We start from the raw sequence: 12,521 nt of genomic DNA, 5'->3' as shown, positions 1-12,521 counted from the left end.
GAGCGTGTGTGTATGTGTAGCTAGGTCAACTTTCAAGGCATCACTAGGGCAACAGGACACGGAGGGAAGCCCTGCATCTCATACAAAAGAACCTTTAGACATTTACTCAGAAACAGAACACACAAACATACACACACACACACACGCACACACACACGCACACACCGCCCTCCTGTCATGAGCTGATGGATCTCCTGGAAGAGTCTTGGTGACACATGACACCCTGAATGCAGGAAAATAAATAAATAAATGGAAACCCAAGAAAATAAATGGCTTTTTGTACTTTCCTGCCAAGACCCGTTGTATTTAGGTATTTACTCTAAATCTGTCACAAACACCTGATAGTACTAATGAGCTTCTAGTTAAGCTCCATTAAATAAATCTTATTAGTGTGGCTCACTGAGCACCAGAGGCTTAATAAAATCACAGAGCAACATGCTGTACAAACAAACAGGATGATGCTCAGCTAAGGATCAGTGAAATAATTATTTAACTTTGCTACACATTCTTATTTAGAAATGATTATGATATATCTTGCAGGTTCTACATAAAATTTGTATAATCCCAATGCAAGGCACAGCAAAATTGGGAACTAGAGAATAAGTGACCAAGAGATAAACTAAAAAAAAACTGTAGAACTGAGAACTAACAGACAAGCTAAGTTACAACTTTGATGCAATGGAACAAGGTATTCGAAGGTATAACCAGAGAACCCTAGAAATAGGAACTATCACCATGAACCTGGGAATAACAAAAGCCATTAAAAGGAAACAAGGAGTATGAGAACTCTTACAAGAAGAAATATGACTCGAAAACAAGGAAATCATGAACTATGACAAGCAAACAAAGCAAGAAAACTAGCAATTATTGATCAAGCGATGATTGATGTGTAGATTGCGCTGAAGAAAACTGTTTAGATAAATCTATAAAACCACTTATAGGGTTAAAAGAGTAAGATAAGTGTGAAACAAAGAACCGATAAGGAAATTAGGTAACAAAAATGCAAGAATTGCAGCTAGGAAAGATGAAACAAGGGTACTAGATACTATAAATAGGAAGAAGGGAGCTATGATAAAGGGAATAACTATGATTAGAAAATGACAAACTATCATTAAGGAGCAAATTTTGATATATATTACATTTCTGAGGTAAAGCAATACAAGTCCCTTTTTTATGTCAGAACAAAATTTCTAGAGGTTTATTTGTAGCAGCTGGCAGAAAATTGAAGAGTAGAATTGACCTACTTCAAAACACACTTAGGGGATATTTTTTGACTGTTTGTTCAAACCTGCCTTCCACGTCGTCCCTGACATCGGACACGGAAACCGATTTACAGCATAAAATGTATTTTGAAGCAACAGATTGGAAAGCAGCTGGTCTGAAGAGCTCCCTGTTCACACACACATATATCTATAAGAGACACTTCTACTGTTCCATCCTCATTGCTATTATGTGAAAGATAATCCTGATAGAAATATTAAATAAAGTTTCAATATTAAAAAAAATCTATTACCTCGCTTGAAGTGGGAATTGATTTTTCAATAAAATGGATAGGAGTGATGGTAGTAATGCAATCTCTGATAGGTTAAGTGTGTAATATGTAAATTAAGCTGCGCTGAACAATAGCCATTTCCTGCCTCAGGATAAATTGGCCATCTACAGACAGCAAGAAAAGTTGTTTAACTTTGTCTATTACTGAGGAAGGATATTAAGTTTTATAAGATACATTGTTCTCTCGACACATCGCTCAGCCGCACGGCAGACGGCAAGAAGTGTTAGATTGCCATTAGAGACAAATGTGGTCATTAGCCAAAACCGCATTAACTTGATACATTTGGAGGATACATTGATCCAGTATAAAGGGGGTATTTTGGAAAGACACATTATAATAGTTTTAGAGGGGGTTTTTGTGTAAAGTGTGGGTTGGGTTTGGATGCTGGTAGGTAGTATTGGAATATGATTTTAGTATGATACATTTGTGATAATGTAAAAAAAAAAAGTAAATATATATATGCATCTTCATCCAAACAGTGATAGTTTATTTGGCTGCTTATGATTTTTAAATAAATAGCACCATTGCACCAAACATGGCAACTATGTTTGTGTATGTGTGTACAGGCTCACCGTTGGGTTTCATAGCTGGAGCATCTCTCCAGTGGGATCTTCAGAACTCTGCTGTTAAAACCCACAAATAGGGACCTGTCACTCTGCAGGATCTGCAGGTTAAGGATTGGTTCCTGCTGATCTGCTGGAAGAAGTTTCATCTCCTCAAGATAACATCCATGCAGATTTTGAGTGGATGAGGAGAGCGCCTTGATAACGGTGCCATGTTCTGTGTGATAAAAACGAAAGAAACCTATAGTTATAGTTGCAACATAATGATTGGCTCTTAACTATGTTAAGAGATTAAAGGAGCACACTGATTTTCAACGCCATCTTAGGAATATTAGTTTCTTCTGTCAGTTTCTGCTAAATATGAATACAATTTGATGCTTCATGCTTTATTTCACCTAATGTCTCATATTGTTATCTTGGATATACCTGATAAAGATGATTATTGTGCAATGCCAACCATGCAAATTACTACTTAGGCATGTCTCACCTGTCCCGATGTAAATGACGTGGTAGAGCGTGTCACGGCCCTGCACAATGTCCACAACAAGTTTGGAAAAGCGGATGTTGTCCTGGCTGATCAAGGGGTCAACAGATACAGGCTGCACAACCTCACTCATCAAAAAGAGTCTCTGAGCATCCTGCAGGCTTCGTTCTGTTAGATTCCCGCCAGGGCCGCTATCACCAACTGTCCCACACTGAAAAAGAACAGACAGGAAAGAATGAAAAACAGAAACATTGGATTGTATTTTGGTATGGTACACTGGTAGATGTTTTACAAAGAGACACTGGACACTAGAAACTACATATTATATAACCATGGCACTGTTAAGGAGTGTATACTGCATAGGTATGTTGGAAAGGCAGGTCTACCAGGTCAGTACCATGGGATAGAACATTTATATTGACCATGATCATTGAGAAGGTATGTTGGGAAGGGATATTGGCTTGATGCTTGATGACTTGACAATGTAGTGGGGCAGTACTATAATACGTTACGGCTGATAGAATGGTACAACAAAATTATGCATTTGTATCACACACATGGACATTTGACCTAATAATAAACTAGAACTGGAAGGATGCAAAATGACCATTGGGGATAAGAGGTTGCCATAGCAAACTGTCTAAGGAACAATAGGATATGGAACCATTTACATTTATATTTATGGCATTTGGCAGACAGCCTTACCCAGAGCGACATACAAAAGTCTCTATCAGTGACTACATAATGAATAATAATGGTGTTGGTGTTGGATAATAACAGATAGCAGGTATTGGTGTATTTCCAACCTGAAAGTTAGGGATGGGGTTCGGGGTGGAGAGCCAACTCATTCGAGGGTTCTCCTGGTAGCGGAATGGACCACTGAAGGCCTGGGTGATGGCACTGAGGTTGAAGGCACACACTGCAGAAGCAGCAATGCTGTTACTGTGGGTGGAAACAAGGGCAGCAACTTCAAATAAGGCAGGCTTATCCTTGAACCATAAACAATGAGAGATTAGGATTGGGTTTTAATGTATCAGAAGTTGTAGGTCAATCATTGTAATCTTGCCACATTATATTTTTTCCATTATCATGCATGCCAAATTGCTATGTGTTAATCACAGGTAACATGGACTAGTGACGGTTGTTGATTCTGTGTGTATGATCTGTAATGCTGCTTCTCAAGTAAATTTGTCCCATAATGTTATCAAGAACTATACCATCCACTAACATTTGGGACTAACATTTGGCCACCATTATCATACTGTGAGCCACACCTAGTGCTCGAAAGTGTAGGGTCTCTGGTGTATTCCCCTGAGTAGAGCTTAGTTTGAACAGGAGATTAACCAAAACTCAACTCTTAAAACAATACAAGGCCTTGTCTCTCTCACCCCTCAATGGTTAACGGTTAGCAATTCCTTCAGAAGGTTTCAATTCTACTTCTTATGTAATATTTTCTGAAGATTAGTTCAACATTTTATCCACTCCCTGTCTGAAAAAGTATGAAGTCAGCAATCTAAACCAGCTCTATTGTGACTATAATAATCTGTAGCAAATGTTATGGGTCCCATAGTCCCAAGTGTACCCTTGTCTTTCAGTTTCAGCTCAAAACTCCTGGGCTCAAATGTCACTCTGTTACTGTTACCCTTCCTGCTTCCTGTCTGCCTTCAAATATAAACTATGATCTAAAAACACATTGTTATACTAAAACTGTTAAACATCACACAATGTTCTAATATGAGAGTGTGAACACTCGTGTTAATCCATTGCAGGTATTCGCTGAGTCTGTATAGCAGGATGACTATGTAAGCAGCATCACCTGATTGCTTCAATGCATTTTAATCAGACAATCCATGGAAATAAAAATGCCTCATGACCCTGTAAGTCTCAGGGCATGGTATACATAATTCCAGTTACACAGCAACCCTAACTGCAAGACTTAAATCTTATAATCCCTCCACAACCCAAAGCTAATTTCATTTTTGCCTATATATTATATGTATAATATATATACAGGGCAGGGATGTACCCGAATACAAATACATTATCAGTAATGGACAGATACTGCCTTCTAAACAAATACAAAAACAGACACAGGTAGGTAAATGGGAGCCAGCAAGGGGTAAAGAAAAGAGTTACACAAGCATGAGGTTTTTACTTTTATGTAGGAGCAAGTGATCAATTTGTGAAGCTTACGGGACAAAAAATACCATATCCGTTAACATGAACAAACAACCTTTAAACAATAATCTTGAGTCATCCTTAGTAACTGCCTGGTCAGGGTTAAATTGGGTTGGTCAGGGTTAAAGCTTTGTTACTTTTTGAGAAACAGAGCCAACTATTTTTGTTGGAAAATCGCATGCAGGTACAAACAAGCAAGAAAAACAAGGAACTGTTTGGGAAATGTCAGAAGCAGTTGGTTTCATGTTAAGGCCACGCCCACTTTGGTACTTGAGTATACAAATACAGATACAGGTAAAGATAGTGCCACTTCAATAATCCCTTAAAACTGATGCTTAATTAGTTTAAGAGAAGTGACTTTAAATGTATAATCTTTTAATGAGGCAAACCTGTGACATTATGAACAGTAATCAGAAAGAAAGCTCACATGTTGGTTGTGAAGATGCCGTAGATAAGGTCTTGCTCAGGAAGGTAAAAGGTGCTGTGGAGCTCGTGGTAATAGAAAGGCACATCTCCTGAGCGCGAGCAGTTCAATCTGGCCTTCATAAACGTCGTCCAGGTGTCTTCAAGCAGGAACCTGCCGCCTACATCGTTCTGACACACTCGCGCCACCCGAGAGAACACCGCCTTCCCACAATCCTCCTCCACCGCCACTTCCCTCAGGAAGAAGTAGGTGAAGCGACCTACCTCGTACGCTGAGACAAACTGAGGCTCTGAGTGAGGCAGAGAGAAAGAGGAAATGTAAAATGTCCATTACTATGCTTTGCCACCATTATACATAATACAGTCAAGAGTAAAAGCTAATTAGAACCGAATATAAATGAAAAAAGCCGAAAAGATAATGAAGAAAGGATGAAAAAGAGACAGACAGATAGAGAGACAAAGACAGAAAGACAAAAAAAATATAGGAAGTGCTCTCAAAGAAAGAGACAGACAAGAGACAAAAAGAGAGAAGGATTGGGAAGTGTGAGATTAAAAAAGAAAAAAACACAATCACAAACACAAGGAAAAATCACAATGTATATAACTAAATTCAGTTAATCAGTTGTTGTTAGAAACACATGTGTCAGCACTGAACAAGTGAGTAATGTAAGATATGTTATAAGTACCATTCAGCCATTTGGAGTTGTACTGAGCTGTGCGGAGAGGAGGCATGCTCCCAAGGCTGCGGTAGATCACAGGGTCACGGCCAGAAAAATCAATGACTGTGGCAGCATAGAGGTCACCGCTTTCGGTTACCATGGCGGTGGAGTTGTGTTTGGGGTCGTAAGGACAGCGGGCGACTCCGTTCACCGTCTCAATCACGTGGGCGAGATCAGCAGCAGAGCGGACGGTGCAGACGGGCGAGAAGGCGTTAGTGCCGCAGGAGAAGAGACGAGAACCGCTCAGCAGGAGCACTCGCATGTAGTTCTGACACTCATCCTGAGAAAAAAGGCGAGAGAGGATCTTTAATCCTCACAGTCTTAAGCCGTCCTACATTTATTTGATAGATTTTTTTGTTTGTGGGTAACATGACCAGAGAGACAGGAGAGGGAAGGACTGCTTAGAGCTGCTCGGACAAAAATTACAACAGGAATGAAGCACATTAATTATAATTAGACTGGATAAAAAGTATATAGTGCTATTCTTGAATAAATTACTGGATAAATTATGCATGTGTTGTTATTAGAGAGGTATAACATAACACTGCTGTTGATTATTTTCCCATAACAGCATGTTAACCTAGTGTTTTCACCACATTCATTACTAACGTTCTTTGTCATTCGTCTTTACCATTTTTCCCAATGTAAAGAAAAGCATTTGAGAAAGCATTTAATCAAAAAGGGCCAGCTTAAGAGCCAGATACCGACAGGGGAAGACAGATCACGTGAGTCGAAACAGAGTAACAGACACTTTTGTGCCTTCCTCAACATCAGCCTCTTCACCACAGCTCTTTACTCTTTCGTCTTTCTCACCTCTGTTTTTCCTTTGCTCCGACAAGATCTGCGTGTGTCTTCGTCCACTCCGAACTCCATGCCCTGCAACAAACAGACACACACAAAATCAGAAATTATAGATATAACTATTTATAGTGCATGACTGCCTTCACTAGAACTAAAAAGACAATAAGAGATATAGGGAATACATGTGGATGTGGTAGCTTAGTGGTTAAGGCATTGGCCTACTGATCAGAAAGTTTGAATCCCAGGTCCAGTAAGCTGTCCCTGCTGGTCCCCTGAGCAAGACCCTTAACCTTTGATTGTTTAATTGTATAAAAGGTGATAAAAATGTAAGTCCCTCTGGATAAGGGTATCTGCTAAATGACAGAAATGGAATTGTTACAGTTCAGATTTTTAACACACTCCTAAATCCATAAACAGGGTCCTGATTTTCCCCCAAATTATAGGCATCGCTAGGCTAGGTGAGTGTGTTAACTTGCCTTTCCTATTGCTTAGCAATAAATCCAGGTTTTAATTACACAGTGTAACGACTTAGCCACATTAATTATGCTAGCCAGCTGGCAAAAAGCACTACTGCAGTGCCAATAACCAGCAAGCTAATTAACATTAGCACAGCTAATGTTACTGTCACCTGACACTAAATAGATAACCAGATTTGCAAGGATACTAGTTAACATTCGATAGCAAGTTGGATCATGTTAGCTTAGCTATTATATTGTGCTGTGTCTGTAAGTGTGGAACATCTTAAAAAAATACAAAACATCATAAAAAAAGAGGTTTCATATATGGTTTTATTTTGTATTTTGATCTCATAGCCCTATATTGCTGTTTAACTAAAACAGAATTCAAGTTAGCTAACATTATCTGAATAATGTTAAGAAAAGTTTAAAAAAAGACACCTAAATTATCTTGCCAGGTAGATAATAGTAAGTAATTTCAAGTTTCTGCACAAGCTTTAGTATTTCTCTGCTAATTAGCTAATTTTCTAACTTGCCAGTTTAATAAAGTACCAGGTTCGTGTACTGATGAAAGAGTCAGAGTAATAAAAACACAATGACTTTGCTTTAAATGTTTTAGTGCCCGACAGATTGCAGAGGTGCTTTTTGGGTAAATTTATGCTGAAGTTGACAATGTTATAGACTCAGTCCCTCGTCTAAGAAACTTCACTCAAGCTGTTAAACTAACAGAATGACCCTTGATACATTAACTGAGGTAAAAATGGAGAGTGGAAAGCCAACAGGAGAGCGTAAAAAGCAGCGCTGCAGTTGGGCACTTTCCCACTTTATTAACTGGAGTAAAGGACAAGCTGCTGCGTTGGTGTTTTCGTCAGGAGATGTGAACATGACTCACTTTAATGGAGCGACAGATGTACGTTCGTAGAGAGAATACAGCTAAACGGCGTTCTCTCACAGAGCATTAGTGCTTTGCCTGCTTTAAGACGCCAAACGCAGCAAATTCATCAAATTCAATTAGCTGATGAATGTGTGTGTGTGTGAGAAGGAATCAATATTTTCCTTTTTGAATACACACAAATGCTTTTAGCTTCAGCGATAATAATGAACACTTGGCCCCAAGGCAAAATACCCCAGAGTACAACATAAATTGATTTATCTCAGCTACTAAAACAAGGCAGCCTGTGGAACCAGTGTGCAGGGTCTGAAGCGTCGCAGACTGCACCTACCCAAAGTAACAAGTAAAGAATAAAACACTTGTTATAGGAAAGTAATCAAAGACAAAGTGGACTAATGAACATGAAGCTGAGTTACTGATACTACGTCAAAGTTATCTATTTTCCAATAACGGAGAGTGTTTTATTACTCTTATGTCACAACAATTTACTACATATTAAATTTTTTACGGAAAAATAAAACGATTGAACAAACTGTTTATCCACTTAAAGTTATAGCTCTACTTTACACTGAATCTCTGAAATTTAAAGCTTCTCAAAGTTTAGCTTTTAATTACACTTTTATTGAAATTTTATTTTATTTTTTGCTTTATTGAATTTGTAGCTTGACAGTTTGTTTTGTGCTTGTTAGCTACATTAGCCTCATAGTGCCAGTCTACAACCAGAAAAAGCAAACTTTAGACACTGTTGATGGAGTACATTTGGGGTAAAGTTTCTTTATTGTTACTGTGTCAACATCCATGACATACAGGTTCATCATGAGGGGAAGAAATGCTTTCAGACACACACACACACATCAACAGCTTTCAATGTAACTCCCCAGGTCACATTTCTAATTAATCAGAGCTTTCTGTAGTATGAATGGGAAATGTGCAGCAAGGTCAGAGGTCAAAGTTTGAGGTCAGGGCAAACTGATACTAATTATCATCTGCAGTAGGACAATTTTTTACCACACAGAGAGCAAATACCAACTCAAATTCACACCAGTACACAAGCACACACATGTAAACACCCTCGGGTCTCTGTTCGAAAGTTTAGAGTCTCTTAAACTACCATTAAGTGCACGGCATGTTCTAGGTAAAACCTTTTTAGAGATAAAGATCTTTTTTAAAAAGACCCTTAAAACATCCCTTCAACTTGGAATTCCTACACATGATGTCAAATCAGCATGGTTGCTCACAGCATAAACAGTAAAAAGCATCACGTCTTCATTTTTAAATGAGTTATAGATACTCTCTTAATAAATCTATAACACTGACTACACAGTTTGCTGCTTTTTTCATCGCTAATATTAGCTGCTTACACTGCTGCTAACAAACAATGAACATGAAGGTTGTCCAGGTTCATTGTATATCAAAGGCATAGAGGATGAACATGTCCTCGATCCAAGTTAAGTCGAGTTCCAGGTTAAGTCAACCTCTGAGTCAAGTCGAGTTCAGAGTTATGTTGAAATCTGAGGTAAATAAAGCTCTGAGTTAAGTCGAGTTCAGAGTTATGTTGAAATCTGAGGTAAATAAAGCTCTGAGTTAAGTCGAGTTCAGAGTTATGTTGAAATCTGAGGTAAATAAAGCTCTGAGTTAAGTCGAGTTCAGAGTTATGTTGAAATCTGAGGTAAATAAAGCTCTGAGTTAAGTCGAGTTCAGAGTTATGTTGAAATCTGAGGTAAATAAAGCTCTGAGTTAAGTCGAGTTCAGAGTTATGTTGAAATCTGAGGTAAATAAAGCTCTGAGTTAGGTTGAGTTCAGAGTTATGTTGAACTCTGAGGTTGAGTTAAGTTTAAAAGCTCTGAGTTGAGTTCAGAATTAAGTTGAACTCTGATGTAAATAAAGCTCTGCATTAAATTGAGTTCAGAATTAACTTGAACTCTGAGGTAAATTAAGCCCTGAGGTAAACTCAGAGCCAAGCCAAGCCCAGACTGAAGTTATGTTCAGAGTTATATCAAGCTAGGAGTTAAATTGAGTTCCAATTTCTGAGTTAAGTCAAACACAGCATTAGTGTCCTGGGCTGACATCCAAAAGCCATTCTGCTGCTTTCTCCCTACACTGTTTTACTGTGCACTACACTTGTACAGTAATATACTGTCAGCAGGGTTGCTAGTATAGTATAAAGAGCTGGAACATATTTGCAGTAAAGTACTGTAATATCATTCATAGAATAAAATAACACATAATCCCGTACATTTGCTCATTTGTCTGATGCCTTAATGCTTTAAACATTGTGCTACACACAACATCAAGGATCCATTAAGCATAGGAAAGTTTAGACAGCTTGAAAGGCTGAAGGTATGTTTGGAGGTGTTTGAAAAGGAAAAAGAAAGAAGAAAGTACATCACTAAAGAGAAAATCATTTTAGGTAATGGGCCACAATGCAGTCCGACGTCAAGTGAATTGAAGCAAAAACACATCAACATCATCCTCTTACGTAAATGTGCTCATTTTTTAACATTTCAAAGAATTCAAAGGGTTATTTTGTCACATACACAGTTATACAATGTACAGTGTGTAGTGAAATCTACCTCAAAAGCTACATTCTCAATGTTTAAAGGGACTGATCATGTGGTTCATCATCTACAAAACACATGAAGATGCTAAAGACAAATTACAAAAATAATGTTGTGATTATGCAATGATTGAGCTCTGATACTGTGAAACCCCTAAATTTGCTGTGAAAACATTGCTGTTTTTTTTTTCTGGAAGGAGACATGGTTAATTCATCATGTTTGCTAGTGAAGAATTATATCATTAGCACAATTCATCAGTAGTTGTTGTTTTCCTCTATTCTGCCCCCTCATGGAATAAAAGAACTTATAATATTTTCTAAACTTTCAATTCAATTCCAGTCAACAAGACTATTTAAATTCAGGACAGGGGTATTATTTGGGTATGTCAGTAAAATAAAATTTCAGTAAAATAAAAACACTTTAAATTCATTTGTCAGGATGGATCATGGCATCACTGATGCCATAACGACTGATGTCAAAAATGTTATTGCACCAAATCCCTATATTATAAATGCAATTGGAGTAAACAAGTGTTCTGTTTCTTTGTAAGTAAAGGGATGTGTGTTGTAAATCTTGTTTGTTTGGAATCACACACACACACATACACGACAGATGTGGAGGATAGAGATTAGGGCTGCGTGATTAATCCTATTTTATTGTTAGCTTTAAACGCAGAGCTGTGGAGCTGGGATAACAAAAAGTGGTTAAGTGGCTTTACTCACAAACAGTACAAACTGTTGAATTGTGTGTGTGTGTGTGTGTGTGTGTACTTATTCAGCCCCAACATATTACAGAGCCCTGTGAGAATCTCTGTAATATACATATATTGAAGTGTTCAGTATAGATAGATGGATGGATGGATGGATGGATGGATGGATGGATGCGTGGATGGATGCGTGGATGGATGCGTGGATGGGTGGATGGATGGGTGGATGGATGGATGGGTGGATGGATGGATGGATGGATGGATGGATGGATGGATAGATAGATAGATAGATAGATAGATAGATAGATAGATAGATAGATAGATAGATAGATAGATAAAAGAGCTGAAAGTAAAAGAGCTTTTAGTTACTTATGCTGCAATGGTAAGGGCTGGATTTAGATGTAAGCTAGGAGTTTTGTCACCAAAAGAAGAAGAAGAAGTCATTATTTTTACCACACATACTTTATAGCACAGTGGAAATATTTTCTTCTCATATCCCAGCTTAGGAAGTTGGGGTCAGAGCACAGGGGCAGTTCTGATAGAACGACCCTGGAGCAGAGATGGTTAAAGACCCAACAGTAGCAGCTTGGTGGTGCATGAACCCTGACTTTCCGATCAACCAACCAGAGGCTTAAAACCACTTGAGCCTTCACTGGGCTCAGCTTAATAAGATATATATTTTTTAAATGTTGTTATAAACCTAAAATGATTCTGTTATTTGCGTTACTTTGGTCAATACATAAGTGCTTTGAAAAAAAAACTGTATTTTTAAGGTGGTGTGTAAGTGTGAGTTCACAACACAGTCTTATCACTGGAGGATATTTGGACCTCACAAAAGGCTGAATATGTGAACAAATCATTAAACAGTTAAGATTATTTTTAATATTCCCAAAGGTAAACTGTGTTTGGTTCCTTCTGTTAAATAATAAACTGATTAAATATAAATATTTAATACTTCAGATATAATACTATATTATATAATAATATAATACTTCAGAATAACCTGAAGAAGTAAAGCTTTAAATTAAGTTTTCCTTAACTAACTGTTATTGTTATTTACTTCATGATATATCATTAATAAACAAGTGACAGTGATGGCTGAAGTAGTTAAGGTTCTGGGTTGGTGCTTGGAAGATCAGGATGCTTTTTCTGGGCCCTTAACCCTCTCTTCTTCCGGGGTGCTGTACCAT

General features: G+C 38.0%; 1 protein-coding gene across 3 annotated transcripts in view; it reads right to left on the bottom strand.

The window, feature by feature from the left end:
* The window catches only part of sema5bb (sema domain, seven thrombospondin repeats (type 1 and type 1-like), transmembrane domain (TM) and short cytoplasmic domain, (semaphorin) 5Bb), a 69,242-nt gene that overhangs the window by 13,017 nt on the left and 43,704 nt on the right, over positions 1–12,521 (bottom strand). For all 3 annotated transcript variants that reach the window (XM_058403598.1, XM_058403595.1, XM_058403597.1), the window contains 6 exons: positions 6,733–6,795; positions 5,887–6,199; positions 5,205–5,490; positions 3,406–3,541; positions 2,603–2,810; positions 2,125–2,332 (listed from right to left, as the gene is read on the bottom strand). In XM_058403598.1, the coding sequence (XP_058259581.1) occupies positions 2,125–2,332; positions 2,603–2,810; positions 3,406–3,541; positions 5,205–5,490; positions 5,887–6,199; positions 6,733–6,795 (1,214 nt within the window). The remainder of the gene's footprint in view (positions 1–2,124; positions 2,333–2,602; positions 2,811–3,405; positions 3,542–5,204; positions 5,491–5,886; positions 6,200–6,732; positions 6,796–12,521) is intronic.

This window comes from Hemibagrus wyckioides, linkage group LG11 (genome assembly GCF_019097595.1).
Source record: "Hemibagrus wyckioides isolate EC202008001 linkage group LG11, SWU_Hwy_1.0, whole genome shotgun sequence".
NCBI lineage: Eukaryota > Metazoa > Chordata > Actinopteri > Siluriformes > Bagridae > Hemibagrus > Hemibagrus wyckioides.
The sequence above is the reverse complement of the archived record's forward strand: the minus strand, read 5'-3'. Positions and strand labels throughout refer to the sequence as shown.